The sequence below is a fragment of the Lethenteron reissneri genome, chromosome 18 (genome assembly GCF_015708825.2).
Source record: "Lethenteron reissneri isolate LAM-NWPU_2019-01 chromosome 18, ASM1570882v1, whole genome shotgun sequence".
Taxonomy (NCBI): Eukaryota; Metazoa; Chordata; class Hyperoartia; order Petromyzontiformes; family Petromyzontidae; genus Lethenteron; species Lethenteron reissneri.
The window spans coordinates 11396201-11414370 of record NC_083796.1 but is presented as its reverse complement, the minus strand read 5'-3'; the positions used below and the strand labels follow the sequence as shown (position 1 = coordinate 11414370).

The following is an 18170-nucleotide window of genomic DNA, read 5'->3' as shown; positions in this document are numbered from 1 at the left end:
CCACCAATTGGTAATAATTTTATCAACTGAAATATAAGGAATTTAATTGTTAGTGTTTTTATTTACTAAGTTTGCAAGTTCCCGGCTCGGATTGTTATGCATGTCAGCAGAGGGCCTGGGAGATTGCTATCATCACGGATTACACAGATGTCAAAACTCGTGTTAACCACACAACAAAGAACTTCCTTCGAGTAAGTATTCACTCCATATCAGGAAAAAAAACTCCCTTTGTTTTTCAAAAAAAATGTTAAAAGGCACAACTCTGCCAAATAGATGTTGCGCACTCAGAACTCAGGCGAGCCACCGCAGCGTACCAGCTACTTTATTTTGCATAAACAGCAAAGAACAGCAGAACTTCACTTCTGAAAGACATCAGAGAATGGATGAACTAAGAGAAGTCACTTACATGGAGCATCTCTGTTTATACATGATGCTATGCAGACGATTAAGCAAAATAGGAATAAGTGAAGAGTGGAATGTAAGAAGATTCATTCAGACAATGACAGTTTCAGAATAATCACAAGACAATGTAAGGCACTTAAGAAGACTGCTTTACACCATCCAAAGCACACCCATATACTGTACGTTTGTCAGTGAATTAAAATACTCTGTAAAGAGAATAGTGTTAATTAATTTGTAATGTATAAATATTACCCTATAAATGACAACTAAGTGTTTCAAGACGTGATTGTCAAATGGTAAGTGCAGAATGTAATCTATGTACTGTTCAAAAGAGTGTTCAAACATTCTAACTTTTACTTAAGGAAAACAAAATATGTATATAAACGGGTTATACAAATTTTTTATTCTTACTGCCAGCTTAATTAGCTGTCGTGTACATTGTGCAAAGGTTAAAAACAGAACTGTTCACCAATTGTCATTCCTTTCCCCAAGTTTGTGAGCACGTGCATCATTCCGTGAGTGAGAGGGTTCAATACAATAACAGTAGCGCCTCCGCATTTAGAAAACTAAAAAAAAATCGGCGCGTTTTCCGCCCCCCCACCTCCCACACTTAATTTCATTACATCGTGACGCGTGGAATTTAATCTTATTTTCGGCCACGGCTCCCTTCCCCGCCGTGGATACACAAACGCTACGTACATTCACCTGGGTGGGAGGAGAGCGAGAGGAGGGTTTGGGGCAGAAGCATACGGAAAAAGTGTGTGCTTTTAAAAACAAGGAGGCACACCTTGGGGTCATATTGGGGAAGAGGGTGGTGGCGGCAGGGGGGGGGGGTCTAAGGTCTAACTAAGGACCCACTCGCCCAAGACGTTTATCCCCCCCCATACCCTGCCACAGGGGGGCACCCCCTCACTTTCCATAGAATTTCTTGTTGAGCAGGAAGATGAGCAGGTTGACGTTGACCTTTGCCTTGTCGAAGATCTTCATGACGGCCACCCCCTCGTACTGCAACTGCAACAGGTCCTGGCGGAAGGAAGATGGACAATGATGTTATTGGCAGGTCCATACATGAAGGGACCGTGCGTGTCTGGCAGTGCCACACCACCGTACACTGGGAAAGCACTTGGCTCCATTGGCAGTTCTAAGCCTGTGGTGGAAATTACAAAGTCTTCAGACAGGGACCACACACACACACACCTTCCAGTGATTTGACTCTCACTTGTTGAGGTTCCGCAATCCGTGGGATCAAAGGTTCATTCATTTGTGGTCAGGATGCTAACACCACAACCTTGCGATTAGGATGCATGCTGCACTGCCAATTGGACAGTGTGGCTATGCAAACTGAAAAGTAAACCAATCTGCCTCTCCCTGATCCATGAGGAATAGAGCAGCAGTCTTGGGGGACCCCCAATTCAACCATGGGAATTCTACATTCCTATTGTGAACAGTCTCCATAGATTGACCAGTTGACTAGGCTAAGTCAATTCAAGCATCTATACGTTGACATACATGACAAGCTATCATATTAAAGGATCTGCATGAAGACATTTTATGAAATATTAGGAAATTTATCAACTGGGCTTTTTGAAATGAACTTCAGTTATCCTCTGGGGATTGAGTGGAATTGTGTGAGCTGGGTACACAGTCACCTGGAAATGCAGCTGTACTTTCTCCATCTCCACTCCCATGAACTTTGCTCTCACATCGAAATCGCCCACCTCGTCCGAGGGGCTGATGTCAAAGAGCACATTCTTGAACCTGCAACATCAGTCCAGCATTAGCACGTGGGTCCTCAATGACGTATATACATAACCTTACAAATCCCGTACATTTTGAGTGTATTTAAACAACCTTGAACACGAAAATAACAAGAGAAAATAATTATTACGTACACCCTTTTGTCAATCCACTGCTGAATTTTAGGCCTCATTACATGGGAGGGGTTGTTTGACCCTACTTCACCATGCTGATCATAACAGGTAGAGGGTGGGTAGATTCTTCTGCACTGCACCGTCCACTTGTAGTTGCCCATCCGAGTACTACCCAGGCTCAACTTAGCTTTCTGAGACCTGACGAGACCGGATGAATTCTGAGTCACTTGGGCCAATGCATCGGAAAACGCACAGAATTCGGTCACGGCACTCTCGCCAAGTTGCCCCGTGCGTAGTGGAAACCGAAACACACGTACTGGCTGGGCTGAAGCCCTTCGATCTCCAGCAGCACTCCTTTCTCGTGCAGCCGCGCTGCCGTGTAGCGCAGGTTCGTCTGCTTCACCTTCTTGCCTGAACTACCCTTGGCGCTGCTGCCTTGATGCACCGATCGCCGCGAGTTCCTTAAAAGAAAAAACGGACGTGCGCGCGACTATTAGCCGCAGGCTTACAAAACGCAAATACGGCTGTTAAGTAGGAAAAACATAATGTTCACAGAACGCATTGTTAAATTATGGGGGGGAGCAGTTTAAATTGCTTTAAAAACAGATTTACAACCCTTACTGCAGGATAAAGGCCTAATGCTGTGTCAGTCATGGATGTTATTTAACCATACTTCACCACGCTGGTCAGAGCGAGTTGGTGAAGGAGGAGCCAAGGGCCAGCTCAGATATCACTCGTCACTGTCGTTAGCCATGGCCAGGAATCGAACTCAAGTACCAAGTTAATAGCTATTAAATACACAAAGCAGACATGCCTACGTTATTTTGCGTTGTCAATTAAAAGCAATCGTTAGCAAACACATTCAACATGCTCACAGCACATGGTCAGATTACGAAGTACATTTTTAAAGGCAGCACCTTTCACAAATATCTTCAGAGCAAGTGAAGTTACATTCATAACAGGAATGGAAGAGATTTGGGATCTCTATTTTATTTGACCAACGGCTAAATCTACCGGATCAATTTAAGTGTTAAGTACGGACTTAACTGCTTTTAATCCTTTTCTGATCCGATGACGTCCACGTACGGAATGGAATTCGATTCCAAATGGAATTAAACTGATTCTGAACGGAATCGGAAGTAAAGGGCCAGCGGGAGGGGCGTGTGGCACAGTTTGGCGTCAGCGATCTTAGAGTGCGGTCGTGTCGTTACAGTTCTCTGCGGCGTGTACAGTACAATGTCTTTAAAAACAGCAAGTGCTACGCCTCTCGAAATGAATTTAACGCGAACCGCTTGCACGCTACGAGATTCGGCGGTGAACGGGACCCCACCCTGTAACTTGCAGATGCCTCGGAACGGTAACGGGTTAACGTGGACATTGCCAGGACAGGGGCTCCATCGCCTCTCCCTGCGCTGGGATCCAATATGGATTCAGCTCCCTTGAATCAGTCTCGCTGGCAACTTACAGAATGCAAATTCGTGTATTTGGGTCAAGGGAGCATTCACAAGAAGAGATAAACCAAACCACCAGCAGAGGGGACAACACAGTCCGAGATACAGGGTTCTGCAATGTCGTGAGATTACGCACTTGCCACTGCGGGCCAGGTTGTCGAGGCAGGTCTTGATGTACTTGTTGTAGTAGTCGATTTGCTCCTCGTAGAAGGTCGTTTTGGAGTTGAGGGCATTCAGAGTCTGCTGCAGCTTCACCAGCTCCGCCTTACGCCTCTGCCGGTAGCGACGCTGATTGCGGATGTCCTGCACGTAAAACAAAAATAATTCTGGTAAACAAATTACGCCACGGGGCAGCGCATTCGTCTTTCAACTCGCTTCTTCCGGTTGCCCTGCTTAAACTGTGAAGCGTCAATATATACTGTGCACAAGACACCAACCTGAAAGACTACACGGTGTCAAGGAGACGGCAGGAGAGTGATATCTATCGCCTTGTATGCAATGTTTTTGTTGCTACAGACACCTTTTCAGGACACTCCTGAGAAATAACCTTCAAACGCAGGTAAGGCTTTTATGGGTAACCCTCGATTATTCATGGACAGATAGCCCAGTTGCAGATTAACAGAGCTGGTGGAAAAAGAAAAAAAAACTTTACGTGCACTGCTGACTTAATTATTAGCCGCTCCTCACTCAGAGGGCCGGCTCACGTGGCCTCAATCAACATGTCAAACACGTTGGCAAGCAATCAATTACTTGGAGGAGCAATACGAACAGACAATTGACGCCCCCCCCCCCCCCATGTCGGTAAACAATTCATTTGCATACCCTAATTTACATACATTTTGCATGACGTGTGTTTTTGTTTTTCTCCGGTTAACCCTCTCCTTAGGCCACCATTACCCTAGATAAGCAACAGCTGACGTATATTACCAAGATCCGTAATTTCAAGTTTCATTTATTAGGTATAGCCCTGTGAGCCATTCGACTCTTGAATCGGGTGCAACCGCAACAAACAAAAAACATGAACGTAATGAAACACCGATGAGGGATCGGTATGGCGTGAAGCTTGAGAGACCTTGGCGATGTCATTGATGAGCTGCTGGTAGTTGGCGGCCGACGAGACGAGGGAAGCCGACTCCAGGATCTTCAGGTTCTTGGCGATGGTGCGCTTCTTCTTATCCAGCGGCTGGTCGGCCTCGGCCAGCACCTGGCCGCCTTTCATCTTCTCTGGCGTCTTCGCCGCCATGATGGTCCGCCTCTGGATCATCATCGCATGCTCCACCTCCTGCACTCATCGCCGCACGTGTGTGTTCGCATGCAAGTCAGCCTGGTTTGTCTCACTGGGACTGAGTGGAGCGCTTTTATATGCAAGGCCTTATATGATGACAGCCCCATCCCAGACAACCTCCGCTCAATGGGAGGTCATCACCAGTTTTCTCTGCAGCCCCGAACGCTGTCTGGAATACCCTCGCCCTGGCCGCCTGCACTTCTGACTGCTTCCCTCCCCTTGTTCATGTCCAGGATATCTTATCTTTACATAATTTATATCACGCCTTAACTAAGGCGATTTGCAAAGAATTAAGAACGGTTCACATGAATGTAATGGACATGAGGTGAATGAAATTAATTAGAGGAAGCTATGGGGAACAATCTGCGATGTGTGAATTCGGTGAAAGCGAAATTGATGACGGTAGATAATGATGAATGGAATGAATGAATAATTGCCATATAATGAGAATATGAAGAGGGAACAGTAATGGTGGTGGTTATGAGGGGGGAATTAAGAGGTCGTGGGGCGAGGGAAGATAAGTGAGTTTTGAGTGAGCCAGTCACTATTTTTATTTACATAAAAAATGTAGTTGTCCATACCCCTAGCAGACATTATAGAATGGCAACTCACGATTACATCATAATCTTTACCGAAAGAACCAAAGAGTATAGTAATGGTCTCCCTCTCGTGTTCTATCTCTCGTGTCCTGTCTTGTGCTACTTCATCCATAATCCTCCCACCTGCTCAGATGTGGCTGGAGTCTTCAGGATCTCGGCGAGAGTGTCTCCAGGCTGCACACGGATGACGTCCACAATGAGCCTTTTGGTCCTGCAGCCACACACACACACAAACATCCCTCGTTTAGCCTTATACGGCATCGGGACCTGCGTTAGTAACTACCCATTGCTAACACACAGCACATGTGATATAGCCAGCACCTCTCCCTGCTACCGGTCTCCCCAGTGCTAATGTTTACACGCAACACCACAAATATAACCAAGGCTGAGTCAATCTAGGAGACGGTAAAGGACAGGTTTACATCCACATGCCATTGATTTTGTACGACACCTGAAAATCAAACCCATGTTTGCCGAGTGCAAGAACCACTCCTCGCACGTGCATACAACGACTCGCAGGCCAGTAGTCGCAAGTGCGTTCTTATCCAGTAGGGAGAGGAGAGTTGTGCAGGGAAGCTGCCCCCAGGCTTACTTGAGCAGCAGGCTCTTCATGTTGCTGTCATCTCCTTCTGGCACCTCAAACTTGCTGGTCAGAGTGAGAGACATCTCTGTCTTGGCCAGCTGCGCCTCCTTGTTGGGGTCAGAAGCGTCTCCCCCACCCTCGCCTGCATGGCAAGAGGTGGCACAAACAGTAGCAGCTCGCGCCGTGCCGGGCTCAATGGGTGACAAAACCCTGCCGCGGTGACGTCTGCACGCCACCGAGTTCGATTTCTCAGGTGATGGCATCGGTAGTTTGCAATATCTGTGCGGCGCCAAGGCCCAACTTGCACCAACCCGCACTGACCAGCGTGGTGAAGTATGGTCAACCAATCCCCATGACTGACACAGTGTGGGAGGACTGTCACGCAGGAGGTTGAAAAAGGAATGTAAATCAGTGGGGTTTTTATTGTTAGCATGAAACACTGCAATTATGTGTGACAATATTAGGTAAGGTTCGAGTATTGTCAAGGTTAAAGGTCAATATTTTAATTGGGATAGATTCTTTTTCAATCTATTTTTTTCCTGCCTCATTTATGCCCTCTATTTAAACTGGGTTTTATTTTCCCTTCTCCCTTTTTCGTTAACCTAAAATAATGTAGTAATTTCCATTGCACGATTTATGAAGTGTCTTGTTGTAAGCGTAACAGTTGATTTTAACCCCTTAGAAAAAGCCCTGTCCGCATGATACGAATCGTGAGCGCGTGTCACTACACGATGCCGGTGGTGCGATCACGGGCAGCTGCCCCCCGTTGGCTTCTCGCAGCGCGCTCACCGATGAGCGCCTGCAGGTTGGGAACCTCCCCCAGGTCCAGCAGCAGCTCATGCAGGGGGTCGTTGTGATCCGGAGCGATCGCGTCCTCGTGTTCCAGCAGTAACTGCGCGGGTACACAAAACACGGGGGGGGGGGCACGTCAGAGCTTCAGCTGGCTCTGTGCAACTCTGTGCATAAAAGTACGTAAAGCCCTCTGATCAATCCACTGCCGGATGAGGACCACCTCACACTATGCAGGTTCATTTTGTTTACTACTCTGGCCAGTGAGGATTGGCGAAGTTGCGGAGGGAAATGCAAGCGCGTAAAAATATGCTGCTCTGCCCTCTGCTGCCCACTCCGTAGCCCTGCAAGCCTATGAAGACCTGTCTATGCATGGTTGTCACCCATCCATTCGCTGTCTAGGTTCACCTCCGCTCAGCTTCTGAAATCTGATGAGATACGGCCCATGACCAACCTGCACGGCTTGGGGAGAAAGCCCCATCCGGCACTGGAATGACAAAAGGGCTGCCGATGTGCGGCAACTGCACAAAACGCACGGGATGCAGCTGTAACGACGGTGCTGATCGCGACTGTATGGCGTGAGTGTCATCACCTTCCGTCCGGCAGCACACGTGGGAACAGAGGGGCGAGACTTTTTTTTTCCTCCAACTAATTTTAGGGTGATCATTTAAGTAATGAAGTGGACCGCCCAGCTCCACTACATTATTATTTGCGTTCGGCGAAACGGCACCTTGGATGGCGGATCTACGCACCCGAAATGTGCCACGGAATAATTCTAAACAATATTGACTTGAAGACTCCTCGTCGTCGTAAGAGAGGCGACAATGGCCAGGAGGCTGGCGGTCGGCGGGGGGGGAGGGCGGCCTCACCGAGTGCGTGTTGATGAGCTCGCCCACGGTGGTGTAGATCACGGGCTTGGACACGGTCACCAGGTCCGAGTACTCGTCGATGCTGAACTTGTCCTCGGGCTCGGGAACCTCGCACGCCGCCTGGAAAAACTTCCTGTAGCAGCAGCAGAGAGATGGGTTTCTCGTGTGTGCGCCACCTCCTGTGTACCTCTTCTACACTCATGCTGCATTTACAATAAATATATACGGTCTCTGTATATATATAGTTATATCCCCCGTATAGCCTTAGCAGACTTTTGAGGCAAGTGCTGTTAGCGAACACCTATGAAGGCCGGCACGGCACGGAAGTGTGGATGGTCAGCACAAAGCCCGACCGCCTGTCTTCCCAGTGGCGATGTTTACACATCGCACCAGGTACTCATTTGAGGACTGAGTCGACCTAAGGGGAGGGCCAGGACCGGTTCAGATAATCGTCACTGGTGATGGCCGTGAGCGGGAATCGAACCCGGGCCGCCAGGTTCGTAGCGCAGCGCGCTAACCGCTACACTACCGCTCCCCACTACACACACATGTATACACAACATTTAGGTTAAAAACTCTTGTTCATGTTGTTTTAATTTCTAAGTAATTTAATATGCTGTATATTATTACAGAATATTAGATTGTTATACCGTACTATCAACCTCTTGTAGGAGCACAGCTCTTCACTCGTGAGTATTCAGAACATTTCAGAATCAGCATATTTATTTACACTGTAGGGATCCATTGAGCTATGACGCTCTTTTTCGCAAATGTCCAACTTAAATTTCGATTTAAAGCTTTCGTGACTGCAGGGATTCATCTTCTTGGTTCTTTCGGTAAAGTCACGTAGAATGGAAATAATAAAATAGACCTGTTCTTCACCTGAGGACGGCTGCTTGCGTTATGGCCGAAACGTCGTGAGAATGATTTTATTATGTTTTATTTTTATTATTTTATTATTTCCATTTTCCGCGACTTAACCGAAAGAACCAAGAAGAAGATGTCCAGCTGTTATTAAAAGCCGCCAATCTGCCCGCACCCACCCCAAGCCACCCACCTGAACTTTTGGCTGGCCTCGGACAAGTAGGCATTCATGGAGGCCAGGTGCGCGCTGTCGCCCTCGAAAATCTTGTTGGAGGCAGCGAACTGCAGCACCTTGGCCACGGAGCCCAGGTTGCGGCGCTGATCACTGTGCAGCTGCCCGCCCGCCGACATGTCGATGATGTCGAAGCCGTCGGGGGCGACGATGGCCGGGTTCATGTAGCGGTAGTAGAGCAGGTTGCCGACGATCTGCGGAAAGCACCCAACGAGCAGCGCGGGGTCACGTGCCGCACCACAGAGGTCACGGAGCCAAGCGTACGCGCGCAGCAGATTGCCGAAAAATAAAAATGCCTGGGATTTATTCAGCGTGTGCGGGACGTGGATACGACAGCTACTAAAAGATGTTATGATGATGTGGAAATATCACAGTGGACTCGATTAGACTTGACTGGAAGGTCATCATATGGCTATAAATCAAGAACAACTTTGCAAATTCATAATTAAGAGATTCGTGTACGCGTGCTTTTAACTATACAAGTAAAAAAAGTTGACATTTCGTATATAAATATCTTCCCCAAATATCTGCAAGAGACAGCGTGTTTGGAGTATGAAGATGAAACACATAAATGTAACAAAATGCAAAAAATATTAATAATCATTATACTATATATCTTCCAATACATTTTGAAAAACTAAGCACACCGTTCATATCTAACCAATTTTGTTTACAGTACAGTATAGCAGTTCAGAACAGCAGTGACAGATTATTAGGGGTTAGCATGTTTAGATTCAAAGCTGCTATAAAGGAAAGCACTTCAACTACTGCACTAGAGATTTGTACAGCAGGATTCAGAAAGGGGCAGCAGAGCAGTAGGGAGGAAGGGCATCGCCCCCCCCCCCCTTAGGCCTTTGAGGCATGAAGCGTTCACACACAGTTGAGAAGTTTCGGTGATGAAAAACACAGCCAAGGTGCGTCTTCGGTGATGCTCTTCCGAATCGGCTGAATGGCGTAGAATAACACACGAGGCGAATTGTTTTCAATCAACGAGGTTCATAGCCTCACTCAATCACCAAGCCAAGCACGGCGGTGCACTTGTGCAATCCGGTGCTTTGGAACCAAGAGATAGAGTACCATAGAGACTTGTAAAGATCCCAAACCCACGGGCGGTGAGGTTGCAAGAAGGTGGCAGGACAGTTGTGGTGGTTTGTGAACCCATCTGCATGGAACTTTGACCATCCATTTGTATGCAATGGTTTTCTCCAGGTACTTCGGGTTTAGTCTCCAGGCAAAATGATTTGTAATGGAATGGGTCAAAGATGCCAATAACAAGACCATCCTGAAAAATATTCCTGAGACCCAATGAGATTTTCCATAGACACATTAATTAAATAATTAATTACATTCACGCTTTAATGTTTGAGGAACAATTCTCACACGTTTGAGCTGTCGTTCAAAATGTACTATCAACTTGCATTGCAGGATATTGGGTTGTCATGTCTGGATACTGTTAATTCAATTGGCAAGGGATATAATGCACATCTGTGATCCAGCCGGGGTTGTGGATGACACCAAAATGGTAAGCCATGACTTGCAGAGAAAATAAGTACTTGCAGGGAGCACTCCATCAAAAGCAGATTTATGGCAGGATATGTTATCCTCTCGTATGTTTGAGTTTTCTCCTAGTTCTCAAGTTTTCTTCCAAATGCAAAAATATTGGACATGCATCGACATGGGCCTTTTGAAACTTGGTGGACAGGTCTTGCTCATGGCCATGAGAGTAGCTTGTCAGCAGGATCGGGTACATTTGTATACAGCAAATGCTGTATTAAACTACTGTAACTTGATAAAGGAAACACTTCCAGGAGGTGAAGAAGCCGGCTACGAAGAATAGAAGGGCCAAAGCTTGTGGTCAAGCAGGCGAAGAGGAAGCATAAGACGATAGGATAGGCTTCTTGAGGCTTCGCAGGGAGCGAAGGAAGAGGAGGAAGAGGAGATTGCCGAGCACTCGGTGGGGGTGGGGCGTCGACCCTTTCTACCTTGAGGAGTTCATCGTCTGTGGCATCGGGGAACTTCTCACGCAGAGAGTTCTTCAGCACCTTGGCAATGTACCGCATGCCATAGCTACGTGCACAGACACATGCTGGTCAACGCCACGGGATAAGACTGCGGTGTCGGGAAGTGTGGTGAGGCCTGCGTGCTATGGTTTGGTTTATAGAGCTGCATCGCTGGATAATATATCTCATCTCCATAATTAGGCGCATACCAGATGACATCACATATTGATATAGAAATACTTGGGTGTTAAGTAATTTTTAAATGTTCATAAAAACTATCAAAACTATTTAATAATGGAATTACAGTTAAGCGTTTTCTTTGTCAATGTAATTCACAGTACGGGTAATATAATAAGATGCATCCCTCAATTGACATCCTGTTCACTTGGAGCTTTGATATAAAGGATAATACAACCCTTGTGCAAATATTCATCATCTCATAAAACACATGGGGATTCTAACCATTAAGTAATGTACACGTAAATGCACTCATGCACTAAATTCTGAGATTAAATTAATGCCTCTGGATGCTTTGTGATCCAGGATTAGTTTCATATTAATGGCCCGCATTTCATTATGGCAATGAACACAATTTAAGGTGTGTAGATTCAATGCGACTCTGCACGTCACCACGAAAGGCAATAGTTGTCACTATGTCACAATTACCGCATGGAAAGACATGCATCCCACAAGATGAAGGATTATTATGTTACGCACAAATTGTTTGTCCCATATTATGAGTAAAGGGAGAAGACAAACATTTTGGATATGGAACTCGAAGGCAGGTAATATAGAACATGTTTAAATGGTAATTAACAAAACCAGAAAATTACTTCAAAATGTCACCGTGCTCAATCAAGCATTGTGGTAGTAATTGCCAAAATTGCCACTTGCTATCGCAGGCGCCCATATACCCACACAAAACGAAGTGTTTTAACCATCGAGACTTTACCATTACGGCAAGTCTATCAAAGATAACATTTCGTATCGCTCGGCAATTTAACACCGGCTCGTTTCTTCGTCGCACGCCCTTTCTGCCCGACTCTTCATGCGCGCACACAGCGTGACCAGGCACACGTACGGGATGTTGTCGAGGGAGTTGAAAATGGAAACGAGGAATTTGTCGGTGGCCATGCGGAGGTTGCGGATCGACGTCTCCATCCTCTTCTTGACATCGTCGTGCGCCAGCGCTTGCTCGGGAGCCACGTCGTACGGCAGGTTGCTGAGAAACGACAACGCGGCGCGATTACAGCCGTGCACGTCACGTTCCTCGAGGTCAGGGGTCGGCAAACCTGCGTCTCCGGAGTCGCATGCGGCTCCTTAAAAGGGCTGCTTCGTGACGTTACTTATGAAGGACCACCGTCTCGTAATAACATGCATCGCGGCTCTTAAAATATATTTATATTCTTAACCAAAAAAAAGGCTCGTCTTGTTAATTTGGTTGGCAACCCCTGCTCTAAAGCTATACACATGTTATTCTTGGTTCTTTCGGTAAAGTCACGTAGAAGGGAAACAGTAAAATAATATAAATATAAAACAATAAAAATTCTCACGACGTTTCGACCGCAACACAAGCGATCATCATCAGGTGTAAAATCCACAGCATTTTTTTCAATTTTTTTTGCTGTGGATTTCACACCTGATGATGATTGCTTGTGTTGCGGTCGAAACGTCGTGATAATTTTTATTGTTTCATATTATATTATTTCATTATTTCCCTTCTACGTGACTTTACCGAAAGAACCATGAATATGAATCCCTGCAGTCACGAAAGCTTTAAATCGAAATTTATACACATGTTGTTTGATTGCATGCACGTGCTTGATGTCTAATGTTGGGACGAATAACTCCTCAAGTATTTGAATCAAAGGAGCTCATGAGGAGGTCATCAATGAAGCTCATTGTGATGTAGGATCAAGGGGAGGTGGCCGGCTGGGCGGCTCAGAGACCAGTGCTGAGCTGACACGACTGTGACTCTAGGTTTTAATCTAGCACCCACAGACTGTGATTAAACCTGAGTCGAAGGTTGATGCACAAAAAAACCATCAAGTTAATAGAAAAGCTGTTTTAAGCAAGTGGTGGTTCAGTTTTATTTAAAAAGAAATCACTCTACATAATACATTATTGGAACAAAAAATGTGAACACACCAGTGATGCATGTAATGAAAGTAATTTTTACATCCTGATGTGTATCTAATACTAGCCTTTGTAAGCTGTCCTCCGAGATGCTGGCAACTACATTATATGAGTATACAATGAACTACAAGGGATGTAGAGTTTGTAACTTGGCCAATCACAAAACATGTTTCATGTTAAAGCTGAAAGGCAGGCAGCAACTTGGCCTTAAGGAACATGCTGGAATGTGTCTGCATTGCCTTCCCCGCATTAGGCATTGTAGCAGGCAATCAATATATACAACTCGCATTATGGCAGGAAATCTCAAATACTGGTCCACAAACGGCAACTGACCAGCCTTTTGCATTTACCAATTTGATGTATACATCTTATATTGTAATACCAATTCAAGATGGGTATTGCCAATCGGTGTAAAAATTATTCACAAAATCTGAGTTTCTCCATGCTCAAAAAATCATTGTGTCGTGCTCATTTCTGTTGGCAACAGCTAGTCAGTGGTAAACATTCCAATTTTAACACTCAAGTCATGTGATTGCCTTCCGTTTCCATATGGGAATGCAGTTAAGTCGCCAGAGTGGCTCTACCTGACTGGAGATTTTAACGTCTTTTCTCTCATTGAAAGAGAACAAACTCCTGCTGGACCGCTCGGAGAACACGAGACCGGCACACCTCTCCAACAAGGGCAAGATGTTTGCTTTTTTAGGGTTGCGTAACGCATGTCACGTACCTGGCCTCTCCCGTTTGACTCTCCATCTGGTTGACCCAGGCCTTGTAGACCTCCACAGGGTTCGTGTTGATGTTCAGGGCCTTGTCCTCGATGACCTCCTTCACCAGAGGTCCCAGCAGCTGCCGTAGGGCATTCTGCCCTCGCGTGCCACGGTTGAAGCTCACCACCATCTTGATGACGGTCGGGTTTCCCGTCACAATGTCCTGCATCTGGTCCACCTTGGACCTGCGGGGGGGGGGGGGGGATGCGTAACGCCTCATTTTAGACGCTGGGCTCTAACATTTGGTTTTGAAAAATATGTACGGTGCAAGAATATAATGATTCGCTCAGATTAAACAGCACCACTGTTTTTAATGTTCTGTTATGCATGTGGTTTTACAAAGCATTTCCCAACGTCACACGCCAAACAAGCACAGCAGGCGAATAATAAACAATACTTACTCTGAAACACTCCTAAGAAATCATGAAAAAGATCATAAAAAGTATAACATAAGTGAGATATACAATTCAAACAGTGCGAAAGAACTTCAACATACATACAAATGTGGACTATGCAAAGGGGACTTAAAATTTTCGTGACTACAGGAATTAATATTCTTGGTTCTTTCGGTAAAGTCACGTAGATAACCCACGACGTTTCGATCGCAACACAAGCGGTCTGCATCAGGCGATCGAAGCGCCGTGGGTTATTTACGTGACTTTACCGAAAGAACCAAGAATATGCAAAGAGAGTTTTGTAGATTGTGGGAAAGGCAGAGGGTTCACCAGAATTAATGAGCAATTCTACTCAGTTGACCTTTACGACTTCAAGTTAATGTGTTTTTTTCTCATCATGTGCTTAAACGCAGTTTGGACGCCAAGGAACAGATGCCACAGCATTACCTCTCACTTGCACACTGTGTAGGCGGTTTATGACTAAAATGAGACCGAACAGTCTGTTTAATAAGGTTTACACAAGACCGCCTTTAACCAAATCACCGGGAATGCGCCCGATACCATCAGTTCGCGGGAGCTAAGCAGGTGCTGAGCCTGAAGAGTGCTGGGATGGGCGTCCACAATACATAGAGCTTGTCATAGGGCTGTAGAGCTACGTGGTAGGTAGCAGAGTAGTATAATCAATTGTCGTATTGTTCAATACCTCGTACAATATTCCTCCACGACACGCATGGTGTGGGTAGTCCCTCAGCCAGCGGTGGATGAACAACAATACCTGTGTAGAGGACTACTGCGGGGACCCAAGGAGGGGCAACCACAGGAAGGGGTCCAAGCAGAAAGGGGAGTGCCAGAAGGGCGAGAGAGAGGAGGGCAAGTAGAGAGAGTGAGACGTCTGCTAGTGAGGGAGCCAGGTAGGAGGAGGGGAGCCAGGTAAAAGGGAGGAGCCTGGGCTAAGCGGACAAAAGGGGAACCTGGATGGAAGGGGAGGGGTCAGAGACAAAGGAGAGTAAGAGAGAAAGAGGAGCCAGGTAGCAGGTAGAAAGGCTCCTGGGCTGGAGAGACAAAGGAGGCTACGGGTGGGGGAGTACGAGGTAGCCTGGACGAAGGTCGAGGGAGTCGGGATAGAGGGCTAAGAGACGGGGAGTAGTGAGTACCCGCGACGGAACAAAGAGTGTGCGGATGTTGGCGTGAATATTCAAGCAGCCCTGAATATTCAACCCGTCTGAGTCTACAATCCCACAGCGCATCACGAAGCACGACTCTACGCATGTAAACGCGTCCATAAGACCGCTACACATGATCTCATACAGTCAGACTTGGACCCATTTGAGGCCGATGCTAGCGTATGACGAGCACTGACTTGATCTCCTCCTCCAGGGCCGTCTTGAAGAGCTTCAGGAGAAGGTACTCCTCGCGCAGATTGGAGCCGTAATTGTACAGGGAAAAGATCACCGCGTCCATGAACTTGGTCGATCGGTTCTGAGGCATCTGGAAGATGAGCTTGGCCAGGTACGTCGGGTTTGTCTGCCACGGGAAACGATGAGATTTTAATTGTGGCTATTCAAAAACAGACCGGCGGCTATTGAAGAGAGTTGTGATATATTTTTTAAAGACTTTCCCCAATTCATTTCAATCATACTATCTCAGCATCACATCATGAGATGAATAATCTATTCAGAAATCTCTGAAAGCAATATGCCCCTCTGTGTCAATCAAGAGTCTGTAGGAAAAATTTGTATACAGAAATTCTCCGAAAAAAAATGTTCCAGTGGCCTAGTTATCATTTACACAGGAGGGGGTGCACTTTTCCATATGCTTTGCAATCAGATTGTCACCCAAGAGCTGGAATTTAACCATCAAGCACAAAACATAATGTAATACTGTATAGGAGTGTTTTTGTAGAGTCATTGTTAACCAGGCTAAGATCATCAACTCGCCACGCTTGGTTTAATCACAGGCAGCTGGCCATAAGCAAACCCAGAATTGTCTCGGCATTCTGGCCGAAGCCACCTTCTCATCATCACGATGTGGTTGCATTTATTCTCATTTCAATTGTGTAGGTTAGATTTAGTTTTTAATGTACTAATACTGCAGAGAACAAAACATGCACACACCATGGGATACAAGCACACATTGACATTTAATGATAGAAACATTCGAATATTTTATATGCACTAAGATCAACAACTCGCATACAATTGAAATATTCTGTAGTAAATAACATTTCATTTAAGTGTGCAACATGAGAAAACTGATTTAGAGGCGAGGGGGAAAGGAAACTTTTCTGCAAGCTATGGAGCGCATTCAATCAATTGCACGTGCACAGGAATATTAGTTAATCAAATGCACACACTATGTAGGCCACCGTCACAATTACACACAAAAGACAAAGATCTCCTGTATAGCCTAAACAGACTGTTGGGACAAGCGCTGTTATAGCGAGCACCTACGAAGGCCGGCACACGGCACACGAGGGCGTGGGTGGCCAGCACCCCGCCCGGCTGCCTTTGTCTTTCAAGTGACGATGTTTACATACCACACTAGGTACTCATTTGAGGCCGAGTCGACCTAGGGGAGGTGCAGGACTGGTTCAGATATTTGTCACCGTTGTTGGCCGTGAGCCCACACACACACATTGCTTGTGAGAACTTCTTGGTTCTTTCGGTAAAGTCACGTAGAAGGGAAGTAATAAAATAATAAAAATAAAACATAATAAAATAATTCTCACGACGTTTCGGCCACAACAACGCAAGCAGCTGTCCTCGGGTGAAGAACAGGACTATCGGAAAGACAGCGTCTGAATTGGCACCACCAGGCTTGGCAGCGTATATTTAAGCTGGGTTGGAGGGGGGAAGGGGTGCCTTGACAAGGAAATTTGCATATCAAGAGGAATTAGCATATTTATGGGAAATGCAGATATGGGATTAGTCACTACTTGAGAGCTGCGTCAGAGTTGGATGGGTGCACACACCTGCAGGAGGTAGAAGAGGTGCTGGTAGGCCTCCAGCTTCTGCCGCTTCTCTTTGCTGAGCGACTTGAGGCCCTTCTGCTTGTCTGCCACCATCATGCCCGCCACCTGCTCCTTGTTCTTTTTCTTCAGTTTGGTGCTGTGCGACACCACGTCCTGCAGAAGGAGAGAGCCACACACACCTCAGTCTCACTTGTCTCACACATATAACGTAGTCTTTGCCATGGGAATGTGGAATTTCCACCAATGACTCAGGACCCAACCAAGGGAGCACCATCAGAAGCATTTTGATTGGCAATTTCTCCTGATATTAATTAATTTCCGTATATATGTGTATTCTTCTTCCTAACTGCCTGAGATTCGTAAGAAGACAGACATGAAAGAGATTTCCAATAAAATATTAAAGACGTCGCTGTCAATGCAAGAATCACTGCACTGCTGCTATATTTTATGACTACACGGGAGATCTGTGTGTACTATCCGTTTTTCAAGAATTGTAAAAAAATGTCTTCACTTGTTTTATGTTCACGTGGGTGCCGAGTCAGACTCATAAAGTATGTAGCAGCTAATAATAGAATCAGCTGCACACTGAAAGATTGTTGATCTTACTTCTCTGCAAACACTGTTAATCTGCAACCCATATAATCTTCCCTAAGATAACAAACAAATTACCATGTGTCTCTGTATGTGTGTGTATATATGGCAATGTAGAAGTTAGCAAGCTGCGCTACGAACCTGGCGACCTGAGTTCGATTCCAGCTCACGGCCAACACCCAGTGACGATTATCTGAACAGGTCCTGGGCCTGCCATAGGTCGACTCAGCCTCAAATGAGTACCTGGTGCGGTGTGTAAACATCGCCACTGGAGAGACAAAGGCGGCCGGGCGTGGTGTTGGCCACCCACCCCCTCGTGTGTCGTGCCAGCCTTTATAGGTGCTCGCTAACAGCACTTGCCCCTA

The 18170-nt window shown here is 46.1% G+C and overlaps 1 protein-coding gene across 2 annotated transcripts in view; it reads right to left on the bottom strand.

Annotated features, from left to right (window-relative positions):
* Window positions 1-306: 306 nt before the first annotated feature.
* Window positions 307-18170, bottom strand: part of IQGAP1 (IQ motif containing GTPase activating protein 1) — a 78371-nt gene continuing 60507 nt past the window's right edge. For both annotated transcript variants that reach the window (XM_061553801.1, XM_061553802.1), the window contains exons 24-38: window positions 17215-17367; window positions 15604-15767; window positions 13809-14033; window positions 12027-12167; window positions 10928-11012; window positions 8907-9139; window positions 7850-7982; window positions 6981-7083; window positions 6201-6333; window positions 5732-5819; window positions 4797-5006; window positions 3861-4027; window positions 2591-2734; window positions 2052-2160; window positions 307-1425 (exon numbers count right to left, since the gene is read on the bottom strand). In XM_061553801.1, the coding sequence (XP_061409785.1) occupies window positions 1312-1425; window positions 2052-2160; window positions 2591-2734; window positions 3861-4027; window positions 4797-5006; window positions 5732-5819; window positions 6201-6333; window positions 6981-7083; window positions 7850-7982; window positions 8907-9139; window positions 10928-11012; window positions 12027-12167; window positions 13809-14033; window positions 15604-15767; window positions 17215-17367 (2202 nt within the window). In that variant the 3' untranslated portion in view covers window positions 307-1311. The remainder of the gene's footprint in view (window positions 1426-2051; window positions 2161-2590; window positions 2735-3860; window positions 4028-4796; window positions 5007-5731; window positions 5820-6200; window positions 6334-6980; window positions 7084-7849; window positions 7983-8906; window positions 9140-10927; window positions 11013-12026; window positions 12168-13808; window positions 14034-15603; window positions 15768-17214; window positions 17368-18170) is intronic.